Source organism: Osmerus eperlanus, chromosome 15, assembly GCF_963692335.1.
Source record: "Osmerus eperlanus chromosome 15, fOsmEpe2.1, whole genome shotgun sequence".
Lineage (NCBI taxonomy): Eukaryota > Metazoa > Chordata > Actinopteri > Osmeriformes > Osmeridae > Osmerus > Osmerus eperlanus.
In genome coordinates this window covers 12,411,800-12,439,217 of record NC_085032.1, presented here as the reverse complement: position 1 = coordinate 12,439,217, position 27,418 = coordinate 12,411,800, and the positions used below count along the sequence as shown (strand labels likewise).

Genomic DNA, 27,418 nt, shown 5'->3' with positions numbered 1-27,418 from the left:
GAGGAGGGAGAGAACAGCATGCACAACACTGTGGTTATGTTCTCCACCTCCGACCACTTGCACTCTCAGACAGTGAGCTTGGCTCTGTGTGTGTGTGTGAGAACATGGCTGTGTAAGGAAGCACGGTTTCTCTTTCCAGACGACATCGCACACTGTGTTGGTAAACTTACTCCACCATACTTGAGTCTCCATCCTACACAGCCGGAGCGAGGTCATGAAGACTCCTGATCTGTTTTATTGACCTTGTTCTCCCCCTTCACCCCCTCCCTCTCCCTTTCATCCTGTCCCCTCCCTCACCCCTCCGCTCCCCAGGACATGTGTGTGGTGTGTGGGAGCTTCGGAAAGGGAGCAGAGGGCCGACTGCTGGCTGCGCCCAGTGTGGCCAGTGTTTACCACCCCTTCTGTGTCAACATCAAGGTGAGGAGTTGGCTTGTTCGATTGCTTGGAAGTGAATTAATGAATAAATCAGCGCGATCGATTGAACGACTGACCGCCTCATGGGTTCGTCCCGTGTGCGTAGATAACCCGTGTGGTCCTGAGTAAAGGCTGGCGTTGCTTGGAGTGCACGGTGTGCGAGGCGTGCGGCGAGGCCAGTGACCCCGGGCGGCTGCTGCTGTGTGACGACTGTGACATCAGCTACCACACCTACTGTCTGGACCCTCCCCTGCACACCGTCCCCAAGGGAAGCTGGAAGTGCAAGTGGTGGGTACACCTGTCAATCACACTGACATCTAATACGGTTAAAAAAATAAATATATATATATATATATTACGCTTGTCTCCACTTTCTCCTCCCTCCCTTTCTTTCTCTCTGTCGCCCTTCATGCCTCTTCTCGCTCTCTTTCATGGTCCCACGCTTTCTCTCTCTTGCTGTGTGTCCGTGTCTATCACTCTCGCATTTTCTCCTTGTCTCTTTCTGCTTCCTTCTTCCTTCTATCTTTCTTTGTCTTGCTGTCTTAACCTCCCCCTCCCCCCCTCTCTGTGTATCAAGGTTTCCAGCTGTCAGACGGTGGAGAGTGTTTGCGGGGGAGGGGGGTGGTGGGGGTGTATTCCCTCAGGTCAGGTGTGATGTTACCATGGCTCGTCCTACTGTCAAACATTCTTAGAAGCTGTTGCTGTGATGACTCTGGTGCCTGTTGCCTACCTCTGACTGCCACTGGGAGTCCTGTGTGTATGTAAGGAGCAGTTGTTTTTCATGTGCAAGTATTGATTTGCACCCTCCCTCCCTCCCCCCCCTCCCCTCCCTCCCATCACCCCCTGTACCAGGTGTGTGTCCTGTACCCAGTGTGGTGCCACCTCCCCAGGCCGTGGGTGTGAGTGGCAGAACAACTACACCCGCTGTGGCCCCTGTGCCAGCCTGGAGTCGTGCCCGCTGTGTGCCAGGAGCTACCGTGACGACCAACTCATCCTGCAGTGTCGCCTGTGTGACAGGTGGGCATCCTCCCTCTGTTTCTCTGGATCCACCTTTCTCTGCCTCCGTCTCTCTCTCTCTCTCTCTCTCTCTCTCTCTCTCTCTCTCTCTCTCTCTCTCTCTCTCTCTCTCTCTCTCTCTCTCTCTCTCTCTCTGTCTGTCTGTCTGTAGTGTGTTCATGTCTGGTTCTATCTCAGGTGGGTCCATGCCAGCTGCCAGGGTCTGAACTCGGACGAGGACGTGGAGAATGCTGCTGATGACGGCTTTGACTGCTCTCTTTGTACCACACACAGCCTGCCCTCGCATGGTGAGACACACACACACACACACACACAGCCTGCCCTCGCATGGTGAGACACACACACACACATAGCCTGTCCTCACATGGGGAGCTACACACACATAATCTGCCCCCGCACAATGAGACACACACATACACATGCAAATATACACACACACATGTAAATATACAAACACACAAATGTGGATACTGTGCACGCAGATCCTCTACATCTAGTGTGGTCTGTCCTAGTGAACAGACCAGGCTGAGAGGAAGGGCCCGAAGCCTAGAGGACGTATCCTAACTACCCTGCATCCTTCCACTTCTTCTTCCTGCCTGTCCCTCTTCCTATCCCTTCTATCTGTCCTGTCCTAATATCAGCAATGTTAATGGACAACAAGGAAGCTCCAATCATGGCCCAAATAGTATCCAGAATCCGAGAGCCGGGTAAGTGACAGCAGACCAGTCAGACTGTGTGCGCAGACCCCCAGTAGAGTCCAGTAGAGCTGACCGCTCCTCTCTGCCCTGGTCCAGAGCACCAGAAGACCTACACCCAGGACGGCGTGTGTCTGACCGAGTCGGGCCTGTGCCAGCTCCAGAGCCTGGTGGTGCCCTCCTCACGGCGCCGCAGGTCCAAACCCAAACTGAAGCTGAAGATCATCAACCAGAACATCGTGTCTGTGCTCCAGACCCCCCCGGACCCCCACTGTGAGCTGTCCCGCGACGGAGACTTGGACGACAGCAAAGGTGAGAGCAGGAGGCTCCGCGCCCCACCACTCCCAACTCGAACTCTTACCCAGCTCACGGGAAAGAGATATTTCTGTCTGAATGTCCTCTGCTCATAGAGGAGAACTGGATGTTCCAGAGACTGATGGGGGAGTGGGGGGGGGTGAGGGTTAGAGGAGGATAGGAGCAAAGTGAGACAGGCTGAAGAGGAATTTTCCAATCAGGAGATTTGAAATGCATGAAAATGCAAAGTAGAAAAAAACCCTCTTCTGCTGGAGTTCACTCTTTCTGAGTGGAACCGATTACTTAGAGAGGGGTGAGAAAGGAGGAGAGGGAGATGGAAAGAGAAAAAAAAGAGATGGAGAGAGGAGAAATGGGGGACAAGATAACAGAGGGAGTAAGTGAGCAAGAGAGGGAGACAGAAGAGAAGAGAGCAAGGAAATTAATTTGAAGAGGAGAAAAGGGGGGAAAGTGGGGAATGAAGGGGGAGAGAGAGAGGGGGAGGAGAGGAGTGTGGTTCTAACTGAGTTAATGCCCAGACCATCCATTAGAACAGAGGGCAGTGTGGCCAGACAGGAGTTAACGATGCCTAGTTTAACCCCTTACCTGCTGCTCTGCTCTGCTCACACAGACAGTTAACCCTCTACTTACTGCTCTGAACACACAATATCAACCATTTACCTCCCTAAACAAACAAGATTGGGCACGTGTTCCATAACTGCATGACTTGAGGGGTTTGAGCCTAGGTTTCCTCCTGTGAGCCACACGTTTGTCTGTGTTATCTTGCTGAGCTAAAGATGAATCCCCTCTTACGTACGTGTGTGTGTGTAGCAGACATGATGGACTGTGATGTAAAGTCGGACTCCAGCCCTGAACGTGCTCACGCCGACGAGGACGCCAAGGGGTCAGAGGTCACCAACGGCAACAAGAAGAGGAAGAGAAAGCCGTATAGACCCGGTGTGTTACCATGTCAACCTGAACAGTACTATACCAGGGGGAATGGATGGATGGTGGGATGGTAAATAGAGGGATGGATGGATGAAATAATCAATGAATAACTGGAAAGAAGAGTGGTGACAGAGGAGGAAGACTGAAGTTGAGCTGAGGCAGGAAAGAAGGAAGTTGGGGGAAGGAGAGTGGAGGAAGAGATGGGAGATGTGATAGATGAAGGGATGGAGGGATGGGAGAGGAGAGGAAGCCGTCTTATTAGTCCTGGATGCTCCAGTGGAGTGTGTAATGGTCTGGCTGCATAGTCCTCCAGACTTCTTAAGTAGCATCCCAGAGTGCACTGCTTCTTGCCAACACAGCCCCAACTCGGAATCTTCCAGAAGCAGATCATCCGAGTGACTCTACTTAAAAAATACAACGGAGACAGAAATTCAGTCCCCCTCCATAGAAACAGTCACATAACGAGAAGCAAGCCCCCAACGGTCTCTCTTACACATGACTTTGCAGATGTTTGATGAGGAAGTATGTAGATATTTCTTGGGTTCTGTGCTGTAACAGAACACTCTACTCAGCAGAACACTTCTCATCAGCTCCTCCTTCTCTCTCTTTCTCTCTGTCTTACTCTCACTCACCCCCCCCTCCTCACAGCCCAGAAATAGGCTCACCTGACATGCATCATGCTCTCTCTGCTTCTAACTTACACACACACACACAGGCCCAGGTTTTAGTTGTTAATTAAGATGAATACCAAGGCGTTGCTGTCAAACCTTTTAGAACTAGAGGCTGCCTACATTAATTGCCCAATGGAGTTTGTATTTGTGTGTGTGGGTGCAAGTGTTCCTGTGTTTTAGACTAACCATGTCCTCTTTTCCAGGTATTGGTGGCTTCATGGTGCGACAGAGGAGCAAGGCTGGACAAGGCAAAACCAAACGATCCCTCTCCAGGAAGGATTCCACAGGCTCTCCAACAGAGCAGGGCAAGGAGGAAGGTAGGCGCTCCATTACTTCAGTCTGCCCCTCAGTTTACACCATTTCTAAAGGCTCTTCTAGAAGGAGTGACTCCCCTCTCACCCGTGTGTGTGTGTGTGTGTGTGTTCCAGTCTGGAACGATGGCGAGGTTGGCCCGGGAGAGGAACAAGCCCCCGTGCCTGTGGAGGGTCTGGAGAAGGTCAGGAAGAGATACCGTAAACAGAAGACCAAGCTGGAGGAGGCCTTCCCCTCCTACCTGCAGGTGAGGAGAGCAGCCAGAGATGCAGGCCAGGGTGTACAGTAGCATGGTGTGCTTAATATACTCATAATGCTGTTGAATTTCCTAGTAGGCGCAGTACTAGGTACTGTGCACTGTGGTTGAAACTGTGGCGTGGGTGCGTTTGCGTTGTCCGCAGTAGAGTGTGTCAAAGTTGTGTGTCAGTATGTGTTTGTGTCTCACCGTGCAAGGGCCGCGCGCGCGTGTGTGTGTGTGTGTGTGTGAAACCTTCATCGGAAACGCCGATGCCCTCTTGGTGCCAAGAGATCCTTCCACCAGACCAGCATGCCCAGGGATGTGACCAGCCATGCATCAAACACTCCAGCTGTCACCCCCCCCCCCCCCCCCCCACCTCCTTCTGCCAGAGGAGCCAGTGTCATCATTAATAGATAGACCTAGTCTCTTAATGTCTCACATCCTGTGAAGAGCCACATCACCCCGGCTGCTCCCAGACAGACCCACAGTGGTCGGGGTCTTACTGAGATCGCCCGCACCCTGCCACGTGTTTGATGTCTGTTCATGGTTTTGCGTGTGTCTCTCGCTACAGGATGCCTTCTTTGGGAAGGAGCTGATGGATAAGAGCAAGCAGGGGAGGAGGTCGGGATTCGAACCCATGGGTCTGAGCGAGGAGCCGTCTGGGCTGCAGGTGGAGACCAAACACCCCGCCGCTCGCTTCCTGGACCCCTCGTCCGACCCCCTGCTAAGCTCCACCTCTGCCACGCCCATCTCTAGGACGGGAGGAGTGCTACGTAAGTACACATCCCTGACTCCTTCTGTCGTCTCTCCATCACTTTCTCCTCTTCTCTCTCTCTCTCTCTCTCTCTATTTCTCTCTCTCTCTATATCTCTCTCTCCATGTCTGTCTTTGTCTCTGGATCCCAGCCCACTTCTGTTTCACACACACACACACACACACACACACACACACACACACACACACACACACACACACACACACACACACACACACACACACACACACACACATGCACACAGCTAATAGTAGAGCAACCTAGGAGCAACAAAAACAAAAAACCCTCCCCTCCCTGTTTCCTTTGGTGAATGAGATATATCACTGTCTTGGAACCGTTCAGGTGTGTGGTGTCAGCCTGTAGAGGCCTCTACCAGTCAGTCCGTTTGTGCCATTCCTTCATATCCTCATTCATGTCTAGGTAGACAGGTGTATCATACATGCATCCGGTGTGTATGATATGTATGTGCATCATACATGTGTTTGTTTTGTGTGTGTGTATCACACTCGTGTGTGTGTGTGTATCACTCATGTGTATGGTGTACCATCTCCAGCCCATGATGAGGATCCGTTAGTGGACCTCTCAGAGGTCCTGACCACCGACGCTGACCTGCTGGGGATGCTGTCTGAGGAGCTGGTGAAGCCAGGGAGAGACTCAGGTAGAACACCCCGGACAATGCTCACCACCGCTGGGATGACTCACCTGGCCTGCCCCCCCTCCCTTCTGTATCCTCCAGGAGTCTCAACTTGCCCTTTTGTCTGGGTCTCCTGGCATGCCTCCCCTTCTCTGCACCCCCTGTCCTCCTTTGCTGGGCTAACTCTCCTGGTCACTACCCTCTTCTCCTTCTAACCTGGCTCCTCACTTGTCGTTCACTCTCTTCATAGCTAGTCCCACGTTCTCCCTAACACTGTTACCCTGGGAGACACCACCCAGCAACTCGCATCAGACCTGAGTCAACTGGTGATGGGCATCTTTGATTGATTGAGCTCGCCCGGCACTATGGAATCATTTAAGTAATGTTCAGAAACCTCCCCTACAGTGTCTCCCCCCTCTTCCTCCCCCCTCTTCCTCCCCCCTCTTCCTCCCCCCCTCCCCCCTACCACCCTTCTCCAGCTCGAGACAGATAAAACCCAATATCTGAAATGATTTGATGTACTGTTTGACCCGGGTCTGATGAATACACGGCAAAATACACATGCACAAGCACACGCGCTCCCCAGCTCATTCACAACCTTTGGCATCTTGTGTGTCTCTGTTACGTGTGATTGTATGGTTCATGAAGTTCTGTTTTAGCCTGTCTGACTCACTGTGTCTTCCTGCGGCGCTGTCACAACCTCAGCCTTATGCTGTTTTATTTAGAATATAGATTAGTATTGTATTTTCCCCCAGGCTGGTGCTGTGATTTTGGGTTCCTGTAACTCCAGGATTATAATTCTGTGGTTTTGTAACTCTCGGATTATAATACTGTGGTTCTGGGTCTCTTTAGGTCTTGATTTAGGCCCTTTCCAGGTGGACAGTTCTCCCTCTCCCTTTGGTAAGATCCGTTTCCAGGACCCTCTCCTACCCAAGGGCCAGTAGTGGGAGTAGACTTGACCCCTGAGCTTTCCTGTGTCTTCTGGTGTTCTAACATCTAACACCTTCTTTCACTGCTTACTACTGTTACTGTTGATGTGTTTTCTGAAGTGGAAAGGGATAGTTCACTCACATTTCAGAAAGAGGCTAGTTTGTTTCCTTGCCTTGAAAGGAGTTCTGTGTACAAGGGAGGAAATGTTTTGGTGGATGAAATATGGGTGAAATATTCCTTTAATCTTTCACGGTCTAGCACTGGTTGTGTAACTACCTGCGCTAACCCTAACCAGCCAATCACACTACTGCTTTAACCCTAACCAGCCAATCACACTACTGCATGACAAACTGTGTGGTGTTGGGTGTATTGTGTCTTTGGAGGGGCTGGGTGTTATTTAATCTTTCAAATTGTTTCAATTTTATGTTTCTTTCATGACTGCTGTATTCATTATTTGTTAATTATGGGATACTGCTTAATATTGTAACTTTTACAAGAAGTTCTTAAGTTTACTATTAGTAGCCTAGTATCTCTTAAGGTCAGGAAGTGTCTGTCCTTGGGTAAGCAGCTGTTGTGTTCATCACCTTGAGCCTGGATGATATGAGTGTGGATGACAGTTTATTATCAAGATAAATCATCGCAATACCCATATACCTGTAATTATTTTGGGTAATTGATTAAGCCTTCATCTGTTCTTATCCTAGTAACTGATGAAAGTGGCAAATTTAAAATAGATGGAGCGATTTTTTTCATCCTTTAGTTTTGCTGTTCTCCACACTCGGTTGAGCAGGCAACACAAATTGGCTTTGTGTTATTCTTAGAAAAACGGTGTTGGGAAGAAACAGTGTGGAGCTTACCATGACTTGACAGATCATCTCTCTCTCTCTCTCTCTCTCTCTCTCTCTCTCTCTCTCTCTCTCTCTCTCTCTCTCTCTCTCTCTCTCTCTGTCTCTGTCTCTGTCTCTGTCTCTGTCTCTGTCTCTGTCTCTGTCTCTGTCTCTCTCTCTCTCTCTCTCTCTCTCTCCCCCTCTTCTCGCTACCTCTTGGGAAGGACGAGGAAGGAATGTGATGCATTTGTGGACTTTCTTTTTTTTAAAATATACTTTGTGTGTTATTTTCTAGCTGGTCTGGACATTGGCCCCATCACAGATGACCCCTCTATGACCTCTCCGCCCTCAGCAGGAAGCCGGAGCTCTAGACCAGTGCAGGACGAGCCTCTGGATGCCATCTTGAGTCCTGAACTGGACAAGATTGTAACTGACGGTGAGACAACACAGCCTCATTCTGATGACCAGTACAGTTTCCTTTGATTTGATAGAATACAATTATTTTACAAATTATTAAATGTTAATGTTTTTTTCCAGGTGCAATTCTGAGTAAGCTCTACAAGATACCAGGTTAGTTTCTGTACTCGTACAATTTAAGATTAGGCCAAATCTGTCATGGGTGGGTTTTTATGTTTATGCAGGCAGAGGTCTAACCAAATGAACTGTCGCCCCCTACAGAGCTGGAGGGGAAGGACGTGGAGGATCTGTTCACTGCTGTACTGAGTCCCAGTACCAGCCAGACTCTGCAGCACCCCCACTCAGGCCACCCTCCTGGGCCCAGCAGACCTAGAGGCATGACCCTACAACAGCCAGGTAACACTCCTTGTGAAGGAACAGTCTTCATAATCCAGAAAAGTCTGTGTGAGTAGACTAAATTATATTTTTTATACGTACATATACTGACACCGTGGTTGCTATGGCTTACCTAGGCAACGGTGGAATGTTTCCGCGAATGCCCACGATGAACGGGATGATTGGGCCCAACCCCCTCTTTCCTTCAAATCCCAGGATGCCCGGCGGTGGCAACTTCTCCCCACTCCATAGAATGCCCTTCCCTGATAACATGAGGTAACGCAAGATTTACCACTGCCTCTGTGTTTTCTATTATATGTGCTTTCATGTTGTAGATTATTTGTCTTTTTGATTAGTGAAATTATTGCTTGTTGACTTATTTGACAAGGAATGATTAAGTAGAGTGAACAGTTGAAGGCTGTCTGCTTTACCCTCCTGTCCTCAAGGGATAAAGTAGAGGAGACAAGCAAAGGAAGAATTATCAAAGGCTTATCAAAGAATGGCCCACAACAGGATGGTTCTCTCAGATCCGTATGCATGTCCGCTTCTCACCCCTGTCCCAGGCAGCAATGAGGCTGGGTCTGTGCCCATTTTCAAGAAGAATATTTTTAGAATTTTTGGACTCAACCTTGGTTCTTTTGGTGTTTTCCCCTCCTTCCTCGCAGGGACAGGAAGTTGAATCAGATGGGGGGTGATGTGATTGGTCCGTGGAGTGCGTCCGGAGCTGGCGGGGTAGCGGGCCCGCCTCCGGAGACGGAGTCTGAAACCATGTCGAACACCCAGCGCAGCACGCTGAAGTGGGAGAAAGAGGAGACTCTGGGGGAGATGGCCACCGTGGCTCCTGTTCTCTACACCAACGTCAACTTCCCCTCACTGAGGGAGCAGTATCCAGGTGAGGGAGTATGGGTGGATACACACACACACGAGGAAGAGATGCCATCATTCTCGCACCCACACATACGCATGCATAAACACACAAAAACACACCAACACACACTATAAGCTAATGAACTAAGCTCTGTGTCTGTCTCAGAGTGGTCCACTAGAGTGAAGCAGATTGCCAAGATGTGGAGGAAGGCTAGCGCCCAGGACAGAGCTCCCTATGTGGTAGGTGACCCTGGTAACCACTTCTATAGTGTTAGGCTTAGAGGTCCACTGGAAGTCTGTGTGCAGACTGTGGGTTTGATCGAGCCAGATTCTGTTTGTGTTCCAGAGATGAATGGGAGAGAAACTGTGCTGATGTAATTGAATTGTAAACAAGCTAGCTGAAGTCAACTCCAGACAGGGCATTTGGGAGAACACTGTGTTCACGTCTCCTCTCTCCGTCTCTCTGCTTTCTGCAGATCTGTTTACGTCCCGGGGTCTTTGTTCTTCCTACAATTGATCGTTTTTTTCCCCTGCTGCCTCTGTTCGTGTTTGGGCGGTTCCTTTGAGGAGGTTTTAAGAAACGAGTATGACTCTCTTCTCCTCTCCAGCAAAAAGCGAGGGATAACCGCGCAGCGCTGCGTATCAACAAGGTCCAGATGTCCAATGATCCTCTGAAGAGAAATCCCCAGCAGACTACTCCCGAACCTTATGACCCTAGCGTTTCCATGGAGACCGACTTGCTGTTTAAAGATCCCCTGAAGCCTAAGGAGTCTGAACATGAGTTGGAGTGGAAGTTAAGACAGGTGAGAGATGGGTGGAGAGAGGGAGGAAGAGAGGGGAGGGATGATGTGTGTGATCTTCCTTAAAGGAGGGGGAGGAGGGGGGAGGGATTGGGACCGGGATGAAGCCGTAGAGCATGGGCACCTTACAGAACAGGGTCTTTCAACCATTGCAGCAGGGCCTCAAACTAACGACTTTAACCTGAACATGTGGCCAGACAACTTGTTTTTAGGCCTCATCTAGGCCATTTATTTGGTGTTTCTTATCCAAATATACGTTTCTAAAATCCAAGAACCCAATTATCTTCTATATGTATGTATGGAATACGGCCTTGAGTGTTGTTGGTTGAAAAGCCCTGATGTGTGGACCATTTGATAATGTAGATGCATTTCTGTGTGTATTTACTGGCATTGACCTCACCCCACCATTATAATCCTAGCTAGCGCATGTCATGTCAGCGGGGTAGACAGGGGGAGACTGGTGGTGGGATTGAAACCTAACCTGGGGGTCATGAGTTAAAAAAATATATATAAAAAAAAAAAAGAAGAAAAGAAAAAGCCAACACCGTAACAAACATCTGTTTCTTAATGTGCATGGTTGAGTGAGTCTCGTTTATTTTTAACCTTATTTTTTTTTTTACCGTTTGGCTTGGTAATGATTCTCTGACCGTACAGTTTTACTAATTGTGAATTTGCATTGAAAAGGGAGAGTTAAATCAGATGTGGGGACCCGATAAGGCGCGGCAGGAAAAACTGGTCCCAAAAAGCAAAGCCATAAAATCAACCAATAAAGACGTCCTATTTGGACATTCCAACCAATCAACAATAGCTACCGGAGGTGGCAAAGTGTCTCTGGTAAGAGCTCTCAAAACCAAGTCACCGTTCAGGCACTCACCTGCCAAGAACCAATTTATATATATATATATTATTATATATTTTCCTTATTTTATATATATATATATTTTAAAGACAAGCTTTTAAAGGTGTAAGTATAGGGCGTGTTGAGAGGAGTCATAGGGAGATGAGCTGGATAAGTGCTAACTTGTATGTGTCCACCCCTGTAACTCCAGTAGATTAGTTTCATCATCATATTAGTGTATTATGACATTACTGTTACACCCTCACACTGCCCCCCACCCCGCATGGCTTAACAACCACATACGCTAGCCAGGCATCACTCTCATTATTGACATTATGTAGAGCATTGCAGTTTTGTTTGTTGGTGAGAAAGGGACAGAGAGCATTCCTAGCGCCATATCATCATAAAAATTTACTAATTGAACCGCTTCTAAAGGGTTTCGTGTACTGAACTGCTCCTCTTCACACTATCCCCTTCACCCCCACCCCACCCCTCCCCCATCCTGCCCCTCCTTTGTTTTGTCTCTTGTTTCCATGGTAGCAAATGAGACAGAAGAGCAAGCAACAAGCCAAAATTGAAGCCACTCAGAAGCTGGAGCAGGTTAAGAGCGAGCAACAGCAGCAGAGACAACAACAACAACAACAACAGATGCTGATTGGCCAATCAGGAGGAGACTCTGCCGACAGCAGTGGTGATCGGAGCCCCTTGACCCCCCAATCCAGTGGCGGAAATGCATCCCCGCTACAACCAATCGCATCCAAGGATGGGTTCACTAGGCCCGCCCTCCATACAGGCTGTAGCACAGGTTCGCCTGATGACGTGTTCCTTAGACCCCAAGCTCCACCCCCATCCGCTGTCTCCAACAGGACCCACCTCCATGACCCTTCCTACCAACAACAGCCTCAACAGGCCCAGGCCCAACTTCAACTCCAGGCCCAGGCCTCACCCCAGGGCCAGCCTCAGTCCCCCCAGATGTTCTCCCCAGGTTCTTCCACCTCCAGGCCCTCCTCTCCCTGGGACCCCTATGCCAAGATGGTTGGTACCCCTAGACCACCAGCAGGGGGCTCCACCACCCCTCGACAAGACAGGGGTAGGCCATCACCAGTCCATGAGTCTTTCAGCTCGCCCACAACTGGAGTCTCTGATCCTTACTCAAAACCCCCAGACACCCCAAGGCCTTCTGAGCCCTTCATGAAGCCTCAGGGACCTCCAAGGACTGGAGCTGACCAGCAGGGGAGGCCGATAATGAGCCCCCCAAGCACTGACCAGTTAGGGAGACTTGGGGGCCATGGACCCGAGGCTTATCAAAGAATGGCCCACAACAGGATGGTTCTCTCGGATCCGTATGCACGGCCGCTTCTCACCCCTGTCCCAGGCAGCAACGAGGCTGGGTCTGTGCCCGTCTTCAAGGCTCCCATGCCCCTCCACCACCAGGCTCCTCAGGACCCTTACAGCTCCATACCTGCTGGGATGAGGCGAGGACTGGCTGACCCATACGAACGACCCCCTTTGACCCCCAGGCCCATGGAGGGCTTCCCTCAAGCTCACCAGGGGCACCAGGTTGACCCTTACTCCCAGCGGACGAGCCCCGGGGAGGGAATGGGTAAAGAGGCACGGGGGATGCGGCAGCCCCAGGATGGACAGTTCTCCCAGGTCATGCAAGGTATGGCCTCCCCCCTCAGGAACCCGTACGGCCAGGCCCCGGGCACCCCCAGGCCAGATTACACCCAGAACATGCCTGACCCTTTCGCTCAACAGCCAGGGACACCGCGACCTTCTGCAGACACCTACTCCCATCAGCCAGGCACCCCCAGACCTTCTTCAGAGGGTTACGCCCAGCCCCCGGGTACCCCAAGACCACACTCAGACCCCTCCTACCTCCAGACCCCAGCCAGCCTCCGACTGGATCAGTTCAACCAGCAGCTCCAGCAGACAGCCAATCGCAGGCAGTCTCCGTCTCATGCCGCTATGGACCCGTACGCCTCCATGCCTGGAACCCCCAGATCGGGCGATCGGTACCCACGCTCACCTGGTAGTCAGAGGAACGTTCTAGACCCTTACTCCCAGGCCCCAGGCACACCCAGACCGGGACTATCGGAGCCCTATGCCCAAGCCCCAGGGACCCCTCGCCCAGGTTCTGTCCCAGAGTCCTTTACCCCATCGGGGTCAAGGCTGTCACCTATGACCCAGCACCCTGGAGACCCTTACTCCCATCGTTCACCAGGCAGGCTTCAGGCCCCAGGTCCTGCTCACACACCACAGCACCCTGGCATAGTGGAGGACGGGTTCTCCCTGCCACAAGCCAATCAAATGGCGGGTCACGACCCCTTTGAACAAGGTCCAATGACACCCTGTCCTCAAAACGTGGAGAGATCTGTGAGTGAAATTGCTCAGTCAGCAGGTATCTCAATAGAGACCCAGAACATCATGCAGCCCCAGCTGGGGGACACAGAGGAGAAGCTCAGACAGGTAGATATGATGCCTATTTATTTATTTATTGTAATATCTATTTTATAAAGGCAACTTGGTGGTATCGAACACAAACTATGGGTTTGTTGTCTCTAGAACTTAATGAAACTACTCAACATATTGAATAATGGATTTGGATAATGGTTGGAGAATCCTTGAATCCTAGCAAGGCCTTTTGGGAAGATGTAGTTACTTTGTGCTGTGGCTAGGAAATATGGACTGTTCTTTGACTCTGACCACCAAAATACTTTTATAACTATGCACTTCTGATCCTTGATTTTCTGCTGTGCTTTCTATATGCAGTATTTGCTGATAATTGAACAAAATGTAATGTAATGGCTAAACAGTGCTCAGGAAACCATTCTCCTACATACGTCAGCATGCTAAACCTGCAGCCTCTCCTACAGCGTCAGCGTCTTCGCCAGCTGATCTTGCGGCAGCAGCAACAGAAGAGCGCCATCCGCCAGGAAAAAGGTCTACAGGAAGTCAACCCTGCCACTTCCACTTCCTCCAACCCCAGCCTGGCCACACCCCAACACTGGCCCCTGGACGACCCCACGGGCCCTCAACAACAGGCAGACCTATTTGGCCGCCCACCTCCCCCGTATCCAGGGACCATGAGGGCTGGGGTTGGACCCCCTCACCCGCCTGGGGGTGGTGTGAGATTTCCAGGAACCTTCCTTTCGGATCAGCAGAGGCCTTTCATTAATGAGGGCCCGTTTCCGAGGCAACAGTTCTCCAGGGATGTAGGCGGTATGGCCACCATGGGAAACATGGTCATGAGACCACAGGGCATGAGGTGAGGGATATCTATTGTTGAGATATGAGGTGTTTGAGTTGGGAGATCTATTGTTATTTACATTTTTATGGTGATTAATCTCCTCCCATCTCCTTCATTTGTTTAATGTTACATATTGTTTTCCCAGGTTTGGGTTTCCCCCAGGGGCTCCAGGAGGCCATCAAGACCAGCAGTTCCTGCGACCACCCCACCAGATGTCTCCAGGAGGTGGACCCATTCCTGATAACTTGCCCCCCCAGATGCGGAGGTCCATGTCGGTCGACTTTAACAGACCCCTTGGGCCCAATGGCACCAACCCCCAGATGGGTCTCCCTCAGCCCTACCCCCCTCGAGGGCTACCAGTCCAGCAGCACAACATCATGGGCCAGCCCTTCATTGAGCTCCGGCATAGAGCTGCAGAGAACCGGATGAGGATGCCGTTCGGACACCCAGGCCAACCCAACATGATGGACACTTCCATGCAGGGCCAGAGGCACCCAGGCAACCTCCTGGACCCTGCCCAGGGACAGAGACCCGGGCAGGTGGGTATGGGGAGTCTGGACGGACATGGGGCCAGGATGATGCACCCTATGTTGGGTCAGCCTTCCCAGCAAGCAGTTGTTGGTCACCTCCAGATGTCTGCGAACATTGAGAGTCTGAGCCAACAGACTCAGCAATCCATGAATACAGGGCAGCAGCAGCATCATCACCACCATCCTCAGATTTCTAGGTCACACAGTCACCCGGTCACTACGGAATCCCTCAACACCTCACAACCTGGGGTCCCAACCTTGTCTGGATCTGGACCCGGTCAGTCTGAGGAGACTACGCTACCAGGAGGAGATGGGATCGAGGAACATCTTGATGCGGACGACTCTGCCGTGAAGGACCTTGAAGATGTTGAGGTGAAGGATCTGGTCGACCTCAACTTGAATCTTGACCCTGAGGACGGTAAAGAGGACTTAGACCTTGGCCCTAACGACCTTCACCTGGATGACTTCCTGATGTCGGAGAAGTTTGACCTTATCGCCTACACTGACCCCGAACTGAACTTGGAGGACAAGAAGGATATGTTCAATGAGGAGCTGGATCTAGGAGACCCTATGGATGACACGCCGTCCTCTGACCTTCAGAGGGCACTTGCTGAGAAGAGGAGTACCGGGGGAGGAGGAGATGGAGGAAGCACCTCCAGACACCAGGGGAGGTCTGACACATCAGCATCCGCTGGTCAGGTCAAACAGGAGGCAAACATAGCCAAGGAGGTCCCAGGGATGCTACATACTAAAGAAAACATCAAGATAGAGGAGCGAGAGGGTCCTTTGCTACCACATGATATCTCTTCTCATCAGCCTGGCCAGGTCAGCTCAGGCACCCTATCTGGATCTTCACCAGTCCTCTCCAGCCTCCTCATCAAGGAGAAGTTGGAAGAAACTGGTATGGGTTCCACTGGCTCTCCTCACCAGGGAGACCAGGTTGGGGGGATGCAGACCATGCTACCAAGCCATATAAACCAGAACCATGGAACCCACAGGGTCAACCCTTCCTTGAGTGGTCCTCCCGGTGGACACTCTAATATCTTCCCTGGAGGTAACCAGCAGATTCGAGGTTTTGTGGCCCCCGCTGGACCAATGGGGGATCTGAACATGCCTGTGATGGGCAGTCGCCAACCTGCCCCACAGCACCATGGTATTCCACCACAGGGACAACAGCAACTCCCCGGTCTCCCTCTTCAAGCTCCCCAGACCCATCCCCTCAACATCCAAGGTCTGGCCCCGCAGGCCCTCCTGGGTCCCCAGCAGCAGTCCTTGTTTCCCCAGGGGCCCTCCCAGCAGGGCCCACCCCAACCCGGACAACCCGGCCAGGATGCCAACAGGCCACTGCTTCTGGAGGAGCAGCCTCTCCTCTTGCAGGACCTCCTGGACCAGGAGAGGCAAGAACAACAGCAGCAGAGGCAGATGCAGGCCATGATACGCCAGCGGTCCAATGACACTTTCTTCCCCAACATAGGCGAGGAGCAAATGGGTAAGAAACAAGCTCCTATGGATGGGGGTAGAGGGTGAGGCCACAGGAGGCATAGGTATTTTACGAGCACATCGTGATTTGTGTGAAACAATGACTTTAAGGATGATGACTACACAAACCTGCATGCATAAACGTACATATTAATGCATAATGGAAGAAACAAAAACAATTAAAGAAACCACTAATTTCTCCCTCTCATTACAGGGTTATTTTCCCCTAGATGTTTTCCTTTATATCATTTTTCTAACGTAGATGTTCTTTCATAGTCTTATACTGACTCAACCCCTCGCAATCTAATTTTGAGGTTTATGGCTCTTAAAAAATACACGAGGCTTGAGAAGGACTTTCTCTCAGGGAAGACATGCCATGCAATTTGAGGAAGATAACGTTCATCTGAATTTTTCTTGACAAAGCCACCCTTTAGGGATGCTAATGCCAACGGCGTCTCATTGATAATTTAGAAATGGCAGTTCAGTTGGGATGATTAGGTAGCTTCATATGAAATACTTACATTTTTTTTTTAAAGGTCACATCAAAGGATGGAAGTGTACATGGAGAGTTACTGACGTTTGTTGTTGTTGTTTGTGTGTTGTGTTTTTGCAGTTGACTTTGATACCATCACAGATCCGATCATGAAAGCAAAGATGGTAGCCCTCAAGGGCATCAACAAAGTCATGGCCCAAAGCACTATGGGAATGAACCCGATGGTCATCAACAGGTACAGTTCCATAACACCACGGGCGGTTGTCAGTCGTTAAAAATGGCTTCCTCCCCTTCTCTCCTAGCCTCATTACCTATTCTGATGATTGTGTTCATAGACAGATATAGATCATTCACATAGCCTCTCTGCCTTCACTACAGGTTCCAGCAGGTTCCTGGACCCCCTGCACCAGAGGCTCCCCCCTTACCTCCTCAGGTGCTTGGACAGGTAGGTAGCCAACACCCTTGTGGGTATGCGTGTGTGTGGTTGAATTGGTAAACGGCTTATGAAGAAATATCTAATGCATGATATTTGTCTTCCATCTGTCTCTGTAGGATGGAAAGTTGACTCCACAGATGGCCAGACCAAACCTACCAAATTTTGGCCCAGGATTTGTCAGTGAGTGTCATCCCCGAGCTCACATTCAAAGCTATATTTAGAATGTCATAAATTGTTCTGTTTCTTATTATGTTTTTGTCTAAAGTCAACATGTCAACTTGCCCTTTCCCATCCTTTTTCTCTGTTAATTGTAATTAATTACTCTACTCTACTCTACCCCTACCCTACCCTACCCTACTCCTACTCTACCCATCTCCTACTCTACTCCTACTCTACTCCTACTCCTACTCTACTCCTACTCTACTCTACTCTACTCCTACTCTACTCTACTCTACTCTACTCTACTCTACTCTACTCTACTCCTACTCTACTCCTACTCTACTCTACTCCTACTCCTACTCCTACTCCTACTCTACTCCTACTCCTACTCCTACTCCTACTCTACTCTACTCTACTCCTACTCTACTCCTACTCTACTCCTACTCTACTCCTACTCTACTCCTACTCTACTCTACTCCTACTCCTACTCTACTCTACTCTACTCCTACTCTACTCTACTCTACTCTACTCCTACTCTTACTCTTACTCTTACTCTTACTCGACTCCGACTCCTACTCCGACTCCGACTCCGACTCCGACTCGACTCCTACTCTACTCTACTCTATTCTACTCTACTCTACTCTACTCTACTCCTACTCTACTCCTACTCTACTCCTACTCTACTCCTACTCTACTCCTACTCTACTCCTACTCTACCCTACCCTACCCTACCCTACTCCTACTCTACTCCTACTCCTACTCCTACTCTACTCCTACTCTACTCTACTCCACTCCACCCCAGATGAAGCCCAACGGCGTCAGTATGAGGAGTGGTTGCAGGAGACCCAGCAGCTCCTCCAGATGCAGCAGAAATTCCTGGAGGAGCAGATCGGAGCCCACAGGAAGTCCAAGAAGGCTCTGTCGGCCAAGCAGCGCACGGCCAAGAAGTCCGGGCGCCCGTTCCCTGAGGAGGATGCCGAGCAGCTCCGACATGTGACTGAGCAGCAAGGTGTCGTGCAGAAACAACTTGAACAGGTAGACTGATGGCCTGGAAAGAATAGTCTGGTGAAGAAGGATATAGCATCAGATAGTGTAGCATCACCACTCTTGTTAGCTGAAGATCAAAGCATAAAGTAGCATAGTATAACAATAAGCACATGACTCTACTAATACTAATTCCCTGGATCGAAGGGTGTGTAGAATATGTTTGTGGACCAATTCACATTTAATAATAATTTGAAATGGATGTTTAGAACAGTATTAGTTCCATCAAATATTGGTATGGTGTTCTTCTCCAGGGGGGAGAGAATTAGATGACATCTGTGTTTTCATAATGTTAACCTGATGGTGACTGTGACCTTTTTAGCCCTAATGGGCTTTCAACACATCCTGTAGCACTAGCACAGCACATCCACACTTACCAAGGAGACAGCTAGAATTACCACCGACCTAGCTGACCTTTAGCTGTGTAGAGTGTGAGTCTGTGCTAATTGTTCTCAACAACTGTGACCTTTTATGCCATGTCTGAGGAGTGCTGAAAGACAGGAAGTTAAGTTAGAAGTAGAGGAGGAGGAGGAAGGGGAAAAGGAGGGTTATAGCTTTTGAAGTGTGTATCTTTGAGGTGTTTGTATATGTACATGGATACAGAGAACAGCATCCTTACACAGAACCTGTAAGGATTATTACCGCATATTGTGTTGGCATGTGGAAGCTGATAGATCTTCCTGTGTACCAACCTTTCCACATCTCTCACCTATCAGATTCGTAAGCAACAGAAGGAGCATGTGGAGCTGATTGAGGACTACAGAGCCAAGCAGCAGCAACAACAACAACAGCAACAGCGGGCCCTCCAGACTCCTATGATGCCAGTCATGCCACCTATGTCAGGGATGCCCACAGGGGCACCCCCTATGGTCCAGCCCGCCATGGGACCAATGATGGGGCCGATGCCGCCCCTCCCAGGAAACACAAACCCAGCACGCATACCTAATGCGCCCAACATGCCAGGGTGGCATCCTGGAGGGGCACCCTTGGGAGGACCCGGTCCAAGAGGAATCATGCCCCAACAAATACCCCAACAAATACCCCAACAAATTCCCCAGCAAATTCCTCTCCAGATACCCCCGGCAACCCCACCTCAACCCCAGCCTCTGCCCCAGACTCCGACGCCACCTTCGATTGTGTCTAGTGGGCCGGGTACACCAGCCAGCCAGGCTTCAACAGCTGGAGCAGGTCCAGCTGGAGGTAGTGGAGGTGGTTCAGCTAGCACTGCTGGTGGGAATCCTCACGTGAAGTTCGATGACAACAACCCTTTCAGCGAGGGCTTTCAGGAGAGGGAGAGGAGAGAGAGGCTGAGAGAGCAACAGGAGAGACAGAGGGTGAGTATCTCTCTCCTTATACCTCGCCGTTACTCAAGTAAAAATAAATGGAACAGGCAAAAGACACTTTGAGCAGTAGACGCATTAAACCACTGTAGATCGACTGTAGTAGGTCTTATGAGAGATGATTACCTGTCAGTTCTAACAGTGAATTTGAACCTGTCACAAAGGTGCAGCTGATGCAGGAAGTAGAGAGACACCGTGCCCTGCAGCACCGTCTAGACATGGAGCAGCAAGGCCTGGGCATGGGGCCTGCACTTGGGCCTGGGGCTGGAGTTGGACCTCTTGCTGTGCCCGGAGCCACATCAGCTGGGGATGGACTCTCCCAGATGCCCTTTTACAATGCTGACCTTCCCCAAGACTTTCTCCAGCCGTCCCCAAGGCCTCCCCAACATCAAGGGCTTCAGGGCCAGGGGCAGCCTGGGCAGATGTTCCCTCAGCAAGGTGCCCTACAGCCAGGGTACCCTGCTGGAGGTCCTCCCCCTGCTCAGGGCTTCGTCCAGGGGCATGGGGACAGAAGAGCAATGCCTGGACACGGGCTTCTACCTCTGGAGATGGGACCCAATGCCAGACCTATAAACCCTCAGCTGCAGGCCATGGCTCAGGCTCAAGGACCTCCCTCTGCCCCAGGTCAGGTGCGTCCTGCTGGGTACGGAGGCCCGGGGATGCCCCCTCAAGCTGTAGATGGACACCATCGGCATCCTCATCCATTCGGGGTGGACTCATCCTCCACCCCCCTGCCGCCAAACTACCCTGGCTCTGGCCCTTCCCTCATCCAACTCTACTCTGACATAATCCCAGATGAGAAACCAAAGAAGAAGAGGAACAGGAACAGGAAGAAGAAAGACGACGAACTCTGTGGCGGAGGAGAGTCTGTCCGGACACCATCGACACCTCGCTCTGACATCACAGCGCCTCTCACCCCCGCTTTCTCTGACACTTCCTCAACTCCAACGAGAAACTCTGACCTGTCAGAGATGTTCCAGCAGGCAGGGTCCACCCCTCCAGGTCTGGCACCATCTTCCGAACTGGAGAGGCAGCTGTCAGCCAGCGGCATGGCCCAGGGAGGGAGCTCCCACCAGGGCTTGGAGAGCGGGCGAAGCCCCCTGTGTGATGGTACTCGGGAGATCAAGCTGGAGAGGATTGAGGGGGGAGATTGCAGAGGGGCTGCCCTGAAACATGGACCCATGGCTGGGGGAACGGTGAAAGTGGAGGAGGGAAGTGAGGGATTTGCTTCCCCGCTACACACTTCGACGAAAGAGGGAGATGCTGGGAATGAGCTGCTGAAACACCTGCTGAAGGACAAGACTTCGCCACAGCAACAGTCGTGTAGCAACCAGGCCACGCCCACACGCCACGCAGCCAATGAAGAGGAGGGAACAGAAGACTGCAAGGCCCCTGTCAGACCTGGGTCTGTTGGTGGGAATATGGTGAGAAGGGAAACTTTACACACACAAACACACAATCTTACCCTTGCTCTATACACCATGAACCATTAACGCTCATACACACCTCATGAAGCAACACACACACACTCTCTCTCGCTAGTGTCATAATTGTTGTCCCCTTTTTTCACAGACTTCCCTGAACAGTCACCTGACAGGAAGTGGAGATGTTGTCGACGCTTCGGCTACAGAGCTCGGGGTGAAGAGGAAACAGCAGAGGAACAAGAGAGCCCCCAGGACGGCAGGAGACAAACCACCGTCCCGGTACAAGAAGAGGAAGAAGGAGGAAGAGAAGCAGATGGTCTACTCAAACTCAGACACCATGATGACTCTTAAACAGGTACCAGACGATAGGGATGTCCACTCGGTTTATCTGGAAACAACTTATTTAAGGCCCCTATGGTTTTATGCTGTTCACAAAAATCACATAGATGACCCAGCTCAAACCAGCACCTCACTGTAGAAGCTCTTACCCAACCTCTTTCATTCAGACAAAGTAAACACTCAAGTCCCACAAAATATCCGTATAGTATTGAAGTTGGCCTCTTCTTCTCTCCCTCTCCTGTCCACCTGTCCCTTTCCCCCAACAGCTTTCTCTCCTGCCCCTCATGGAGCCTGTGGTGGGGGTCAACATGGCCCTCTTCTCCCCCTATGGCAGTGGCTCCCTGCAGGGGGACAACCGCCTGACAGGGTCCTTTGGTAACGCTTCCCTGGACGGCGTCTCAGACTACTACTCCCAGCTTATCTACAAGGTGAGGTTCCTGGGAATGGTTGCCCCCTAGAACCAGGAGGACTGAACTTCAGGCTAAATTAAATGTGCTGTGTAACTACTTTTCTCCACATCCATACACACACACACACCATCTTAAGCTCCATGGTTACTGTTACTCACCTGCCCTACTTTCTGTTTGTAGCAGAACAACCTGAGCAACCCCCCTACCCCCCCGGCCTCCCTGCCCCCCACGCCTCCTCCGGTTGTCCGACAGAAGATGGTCAACGGCTTCGCCACCACGGAGGAGCTTACCAGAAAGGCTGCCGTCCTGGGCAGCCATGACGGTAATATTCAGTCAGCAACTTCTACACTTGCTCCTACTACAACTGGTGGCAACGCAACCTTTTCCATTCACATGATCTGTTGACATACGGTGAACAAATAGGGACAAATAGAAAAAGTTAGCTTGGTTTTGGACTGCAGTGGTCAATGTCTCCCTCTGTGTTGCCCCCTAGTGTCCAGAGTGGTGTTACTGCGCCAGCAGGCAGCTGGAGCAGCAGTGGTAGGCTTCCAGACAGACCCAGACCTGCTGGCCCAGGCCCTGACCCAGACCCCCAGGGCTGTGGACGTGCCAGCCTCCCTGCCCACTCCTCCTCACAACAACCAGGAGGAACTCAGGTAACCCGCTCTGGCTAGTTAGATAGTCATCTCTTGTCTTGAGGTCAGGTGTTTTGAAGCTTATTTTAAGATGCAATTCCCTCCAAAACTTCATGAAACTAAAACTATAGCTTCCGTTGCTATACTGTTGAAGATAACCCTCCTACAGCTGATATACTAACAAAGTTGTACCATTCCTACTGCAGAGGCCAGGATCACTGCAGTGACAGAGACTCCCCCGACAGCTTCGTACCGTCCTCCTCGCCGGAGAGCGTGGTTGGCATGGAGATCAGCCGGTACCCCGACCTCTCCAGGGTGAAGCAGGAACGCCCCTCCCCCCCTGCCTCCCCCGTCATACCCATGATGCCAAGCGCCTGGGGAAAAGGTTAGCATCCTGACCTTAACCTAGAAAGGGTTTTGTTACTTAGGCTGTCTGTAGTGTTTAGTTTCAGGTCTTCTCTTTTTCCCCTGAATGTGATTCTTTACAAGTGTCTAAATATGGGCCTCCTTCCCTTCCTTCCCTCTTCCTTCCCCTCCACTCCTCCTCCCCTTTCTGCCCCTCCTCCTCCAGGCACAGAGGTGAAGCAGGAGATCAAGGCGGAGCCATCTCAGTTCCCATCCTGCACCAACGCTGGTTTGGTCTCCATAGCGATCACCATCAATCCTCTGGCAGCCCAGGTGAGATGCTGGTCACCTAACAGGAGGAGCCTCCCTGGTCTCTCACAGAACTTTTTCCCCAACTGATATACACAACAATATCCAACACAATATTTAGAAAAGACTGGAGAGAGAAAAATAGCTTAGTTAGTGAGACCCTAAAACCATCCATATGGTTGGGATGCATGCGATTAGGTGAGGGATATTCTTACTGACCCCTAACCCTTCCACAACCTTCATCTGCAACTGACCCTTTATCTTTTGTTCCCTCCAGAACATTCCAGGCGTGATGGCAGCGGTAGCAGACCTGCTGCGTGTGCGGGTGCCAGGCCACTACGAGGTGAGCCGTGCCCCAGAGAGGAGCTCCCTGGCCCTGCTGGCTGGAGTCAAGGTGCCCCCCACCCAGGCCCTAGACCCCAGTCACCCAGCCCTCGCACCTCCACAGCTGGGCATGAGGCTCCACAGACCCACCGGACCCCCTGGAGCTCCCACCATCATTGGTGAGTTCACACCAAGCTAAGGGATGTTGCAAAAGGTTTCCACTTCTTAGTGTCTTAGTGTTTAATTAACAGCTGTCTGTGTTGTAGTTCCAGGTGCCAGAGGGGACTACAACCAACATGGCGGAACCGGCCCTGGGGTCAAGCCTCAATGGTGTTGCCACTGCAAGGTAGTGGTGCTTGGAAATGGAGTCCGCAAGTCCACCAAAGATCTTCTCAAGCAGGTATGGACAACACCACTGTACAAGCTCTGCATGAGAGAACCACCAGTAAGGAGACTTCATTAGCTCTATGTAAACTGTCTGTCAGACCTCTGATCTTTTGTGTGTTTGTGTGTGTGTGTGTCTCAGGAGAGCCAGGGTAGGCCTGAGGCCAGCCTGGTGTTCTGCAGTCACAACTGCTCTGTCCTGTTTGCTGCAGCCCTGCAGACCAAGCCCACAGGCAGCAAGGTGAGTCTGGAGTGAAGGTTTCACCATGGTCCTTGGTCAGTCATGACTGGGCATGTGTTTTAGGCCAGGAAGTGTCGCTGTTGTGTCAACTGTAACCAGGAAGTCCCTTCCCTGTGCCTCCCCCCCCCCCCCAGGTCAGTGCCCCCCTCCTGCAGCCTGACGAGAACGTTCCGGAGAGTCCGTCCAGGATCCAGCACCAGTACAGCGCCAACACCTCCACACTTGATGTCCACTGCCTCCCCCAGCTCACCCCCAAACCCTCCCCTCCCTCCTCCCCGCCCCTCACCTTCCCCTCGTCCTCGGCCATGGACACGCCCCGCCTCGCCACGGCAACCGCCAAACCCGACGGCCTCAAGGTCACCGTCAAGCTCAAGCCGCGGCCACGAGCGATCCACACCTCAGGAGGTGAAGAGGAGTCGTCGTCGTTGTGGCGATCGCCGGGTTCTCAGAGCAAGCGCTGGAAGGGGCTCCGCTGGAGGAGGTGGAGCATCCGCATCTTGGTGCCCTGCCACAACGCATCACTTCCTGCCGAGGAGGAAGTGGATGAGCTCCTGAAGAAACTGGGGGCAACGCTGAGGCCAGACCCGTTGCCGAGAGACCATCGGCGGTGCTGTTTCTGCCACGAGGAGGGTGACGGGGTGACAGATGGGCCGGCTCGGCTCCTCAACCTGGACCTGGACCTCTGGGTCCACCTGAACTGTGCTCTGTGGTCCACCGAGGTGAGACTGAGGGCTTCTCCACTACCTGGGGCTTCCTGTTCATCCTCTTTGGCCATATCCGTAATGCTGGTTTAAATACACCTGTGTTTGTCCATCCCGTCCTCTCCAGGTGTACGAGACCCAGGCAGGCGCTCTCATCAACGTGGAGCTGGCGTTGAGGCGTGGCCTGGCGGTGCGCTGCGCCTACTGCCAGCAGACGGGCGCCACCAGTGGCTGCCACCGCCTGCGCTGCACCAACGCCTACCACTTCACCTGCGCCACCAAGGCCCACTGCACCTTCTTCAAAGACAAGACCATGCTCTGCCACCTGCACCGGCCGAGAGGCGGGGCGGGGGACAAGTCCAGCGCCTTGGCCCTCCTGGCCTCCGGGGGCAGTCCGCCCCTGGGCTCCTACGAGCACGAGCTGCGCTGCTTCGCCGTGTACCGGCGCGTGTACGTCCAGCGCGACGAGGCGCGGCAGGTGGCCAGCATCGTGCAGCGGGGGAACCGCCAGCACACCTTCCGCGTGGGCAGCCTGGTGTTCCGCGCCGTGGGGAGGCTCCTCCCCCAGCAGCTCGCCGTGTTCCACTCCAACTCGGCCATCTTCCCCGTGGGCTACCAGGCCAGCCGCATCTACTGGAGCATGCGCCATGGCAACAGGCGCTGTCGCTACGTGTGCTCTGTGGTGGAGAAGGAGGGCCGGCCGCACTTCACCATCAAGGTGGTGGAGAAGGGACACGACAACCTGCTTCTCTCTGGATCCACTCCCAAAGGTTTGAACCGGACCCCCTGACCTCCGACCCCCTTGATCTAGATCCTATCCCCCGGCCCTGTTGTGTTCTAACGCCTTCTCCTGTCTGGTTCCAGCTGTGTGGGACCAGGTTCTAGAGCTGGTGTCTGAGCGACGGGCTGAGATTGGAACCCTCAAGCTGTTCCCTGTCTACCTAAAGGGAGAGGACCTGTTTGGACTCACCGTGTCTCCTGTCACCAGGATAGTAGAGTCGGTAAGAACACATGCACAGACACACACTAACCAACACCAGAATATTTAGTCATAACACCACATAACATTGTAGGTACAAACACATAGTCTGAAACCAATCTTATTTAAATGTGACCAAACACTCTGTGTGTGTGTGTGTGTGTGTGTCCTCCAGCTCCCCGGTGTGGACGCGTGTGAGAACTATCGCTTCCGGTACGGCCGCAACCCCCTGATGGAGGTACCATTAGCCTTCAACCCCAGCGGCAGTGCTCGCTCTGAGGCCAAGAGCAGCTCGCATGCCAAGAGGTTGGTCCTAAGGTACCCTGTATGAATATAAACCTCCTAGCTCCGCCCGCACACGCTTCCTAACGGACTCTGCTGCATTTCAACACTGTCTGTGTTGTCTCATTACCTGGGTAACCCCCCTCTCTCTGGCTCGCTCTCTCCTGTCTGTCTGTCTCTCTCTCTCCTCCAATCCATTCTTTTTTTCTCAGCTTCTTTCCTACGTGCCATCTGTCTTCCTCTTCTGCTTTCTCTATTTCTTCACCCTGATATGTCAACTCTAGGCTTGCTCAACAAACATACACACACACACACACACTCAAAGAAAAATATCCAGACCTTTTCGTCTCTGAAAATTGCTAAATTATATCTTGTTTCTTGGCCCCTCCCCTTCCTGCAGACCGTACACCCTGACCAGTAGTGGAGCGTCCAAGTCCCTGCAGGCAGGGTCGGTGGGTGTGGTCAGCGCGGTGGGCGTGGCCCCGGGCCTGCTGGTATTGCCAGGGGAGATTGGGGTGGGCGGAGCGTCCCATAGCAAGCAGTCCAAGTCGTACCAGTACAGGAGGATGAAGATGGAGTGGAAGAGCAACGTGTACCTGGCCAGGTCTCGCATCCAGGTGAGACACACACACACACACATAGAAAAAAGACCCCAACATCCCTACTGTGTCTCTCTACTGACTCTGTGTGTGTGTGTGTTCATCCCAGGGGCTGGGTCTGTATGCTGCCAGAGACATAGAGAAGAACACCATGGTGATCGAGTACATCGGATCAGTCATCCGCAACGAGGTGGCCGAACGCAAGGAGAAGATGTACGAGTCACAGGTAAGGATCTTCACACACACACACACACTCTTCTTGTCATGCCATGCCCTATTCTAATACTTCTTCTTCTCTGGTGTGTGCGCTGTAGAACCGAGGGGTGTACATGTTCCGTATCGACAACGAGCACGTCATCGACGCCACCATCTCTGGAGGCCCTGCCAGGTACAGCCTGCCTCCTACTGAAGTCTGTCTGCCACTGCTTGGTGCTGCTGGGCCGAGTAGTCAGTGGTGGTGGGGATGTGTGTGTGGGCATCTACATCGGCAGCTGTGTGTGTGTGTCAGTTGCTGTGTATCTGACCCCCCTTACTTTGTTCTTCAGGTACATCAACCACTCGTGTGACCCCAACTGCATCACTGAGGTCGTGACTTTGGAGAAGGACCTCAAGATTATCATCAGCTCCTGCCGCAGGATTGCACGAGGAGAGGAGGTAGAGATCTGT

At 51.8% G+C, this 27,418-nt stretch overlaps 1 protein-coding gene across 10 annotated transcripts in view; it reads left to right on the top strand.

Annotated features, from left to right (window-relative positions):
* Nucleotides 1–298: 298 nt before the first annotated feature.
* Nucleotides 299–27,418, top strand: part of kmt2ca (lysine (K)-specific methyltransferase 2Ca) — a 29,306-nt gene continuing 2,186 nt past the window's right edge. For 2 of the 10 annotated variants that reach the window (XM_062479215.1, XM_062479214.1), the window contains exons 1-46: nt 299–417; nt 521–702; nt 1,267–1,431; nt 1,609–1,718; nt 2,073–2,138; nt 2,226–2,438; nt 3,249–3,374; nt 4,240–4,353; nt 4,465–4,595; nt 5,158–5,359; nt 5,915–6,019; nt 6,848–6,895; nt 8,048–8,188; nt 8,290–8,322; nt 8,431–8,565; nt 8,682–8,820; nt 9,210–9,436; nt 9,578–9,651; nt 10,020–10,214; nt 10,896–11,045; nt 11,590–13,518; nt 13,926–14,317; nt 14,445–16,318; nt 16,922–17,036; nt 17,180–17,246; nt 17,354–17,417; nt 18,199–18,431; nt 19,157–19,774; nt 19,945–21,204; nt 21,353–21,559; nt 21,810–21,971; nt 22,134–22,275; nt 22,447–22,609; nt 22,795–22,973; nt 23,160–23,266; nt 23,520–23,745; nt 23,833–23,966; nt 24,093–24,191; nt 24,326–24,910; nt 25,020–25,662; nt 25,757–25,893; nt 26,047–26,189; nt 26,554–26,770; nt 26,862–26,978; nt 27,067–27,140; nt 27,298–27,406. In XM_062479215.1, the coding sequence (XP_062335199.1) occupies nt 316–417; nt 521–702; nt 1,267–1,431; nt 1,609–1,718; nt 2,073–2,138; nt 2,226–2,438; nt 3,249–3,374; nt 4,240–4,353; nt 4,465–4,595; nt 5,158–5,359; nt 5,915–6,019; nt 6,848–6,895; nt 8,048–8,188; nt 8,290–8,322; nt 8,431–8,565; nt 8,682–8,820; nt 9,210–9,436; nt 9,578–9,651; nt 10,020–10,214; nt 10,896–11,045; nt 11,590–13,518; nt 13,926–14,317; nt 14,445–16,318; nt 16,922–17,036; nt 17,180–17,246; nt 17,354–17,417; nt 18,199–18,431; nt 19,157–19,774; nt 19,945–21,204; nt 21,353–21,559; nt 21,810–21,971; nt 22,134–22,275; nt 22,447–22,609; nt 22,795–22,973; nt 23,160–23,266; nt 23,520–23,745; nt 23,833–23,966; nt 24,093–24,191; nt 24,326–24,910; nt 25,020–25,662; nt 25,757–25,893; nt 26,047–26,189; nt 26,554–26,770; nt 26,862–26,978; nt 27,067–27,140; nt 27,298–27,406 (12,654 nt within the window). In that variant the 5' untranslated portion in view covers nt 299–315. The remainder of the gene's footprint in view (nt 418–520; nt 703–1,266; nt 1,432–1,608; nt 1,719–2,072; nt 2,139–2,225; nt 2,439–3,248; nt 3,375–4,239; nt 4,354–4,464; nt 4,596–5,157; nt 5,360–5,914; nt 6,020–6,847; nt 6,896–8,047; nt 8,189–8,289; nt 8,323–8,430; nt 8,566–8,681; nt 8,821–9,209; nt 9,437–9,577; nt 9,652–10,019; nt 10,215–10,895; nt 11,046–11,589; nt 13,519–13,925; nt 14,318–14,444; nt 16,319–16,921; nt 17,037–17,179; nt 17,247–17,353; nt 17,418–18,198; nt 18,432–19,156; nt 19,775–19,944; nt 21,205–21,352; nt 21,560–21,809; nt 21,972–22,133; nt 22,276–22,446; nt 22,610–22,794; nt 22,974–23,159; nt 23,267–23,519; nt 23,746–23,832; nt 23,967–24,092; nt 24,192–24,325; nt 24,911–25,019; nt 25,663–25,756; nt 25,894–26,046; nt 26,190–26,553; nt 26,771–26,861; nt 26,979–27,066; nt 27,141–27,297; nt 27,407–27,418) is intronic. The other 8 variants (XM_062479218.1, XM_062479223.1, XM_062479216.1 and 5 more) reach the window with 8 other exon arrangements.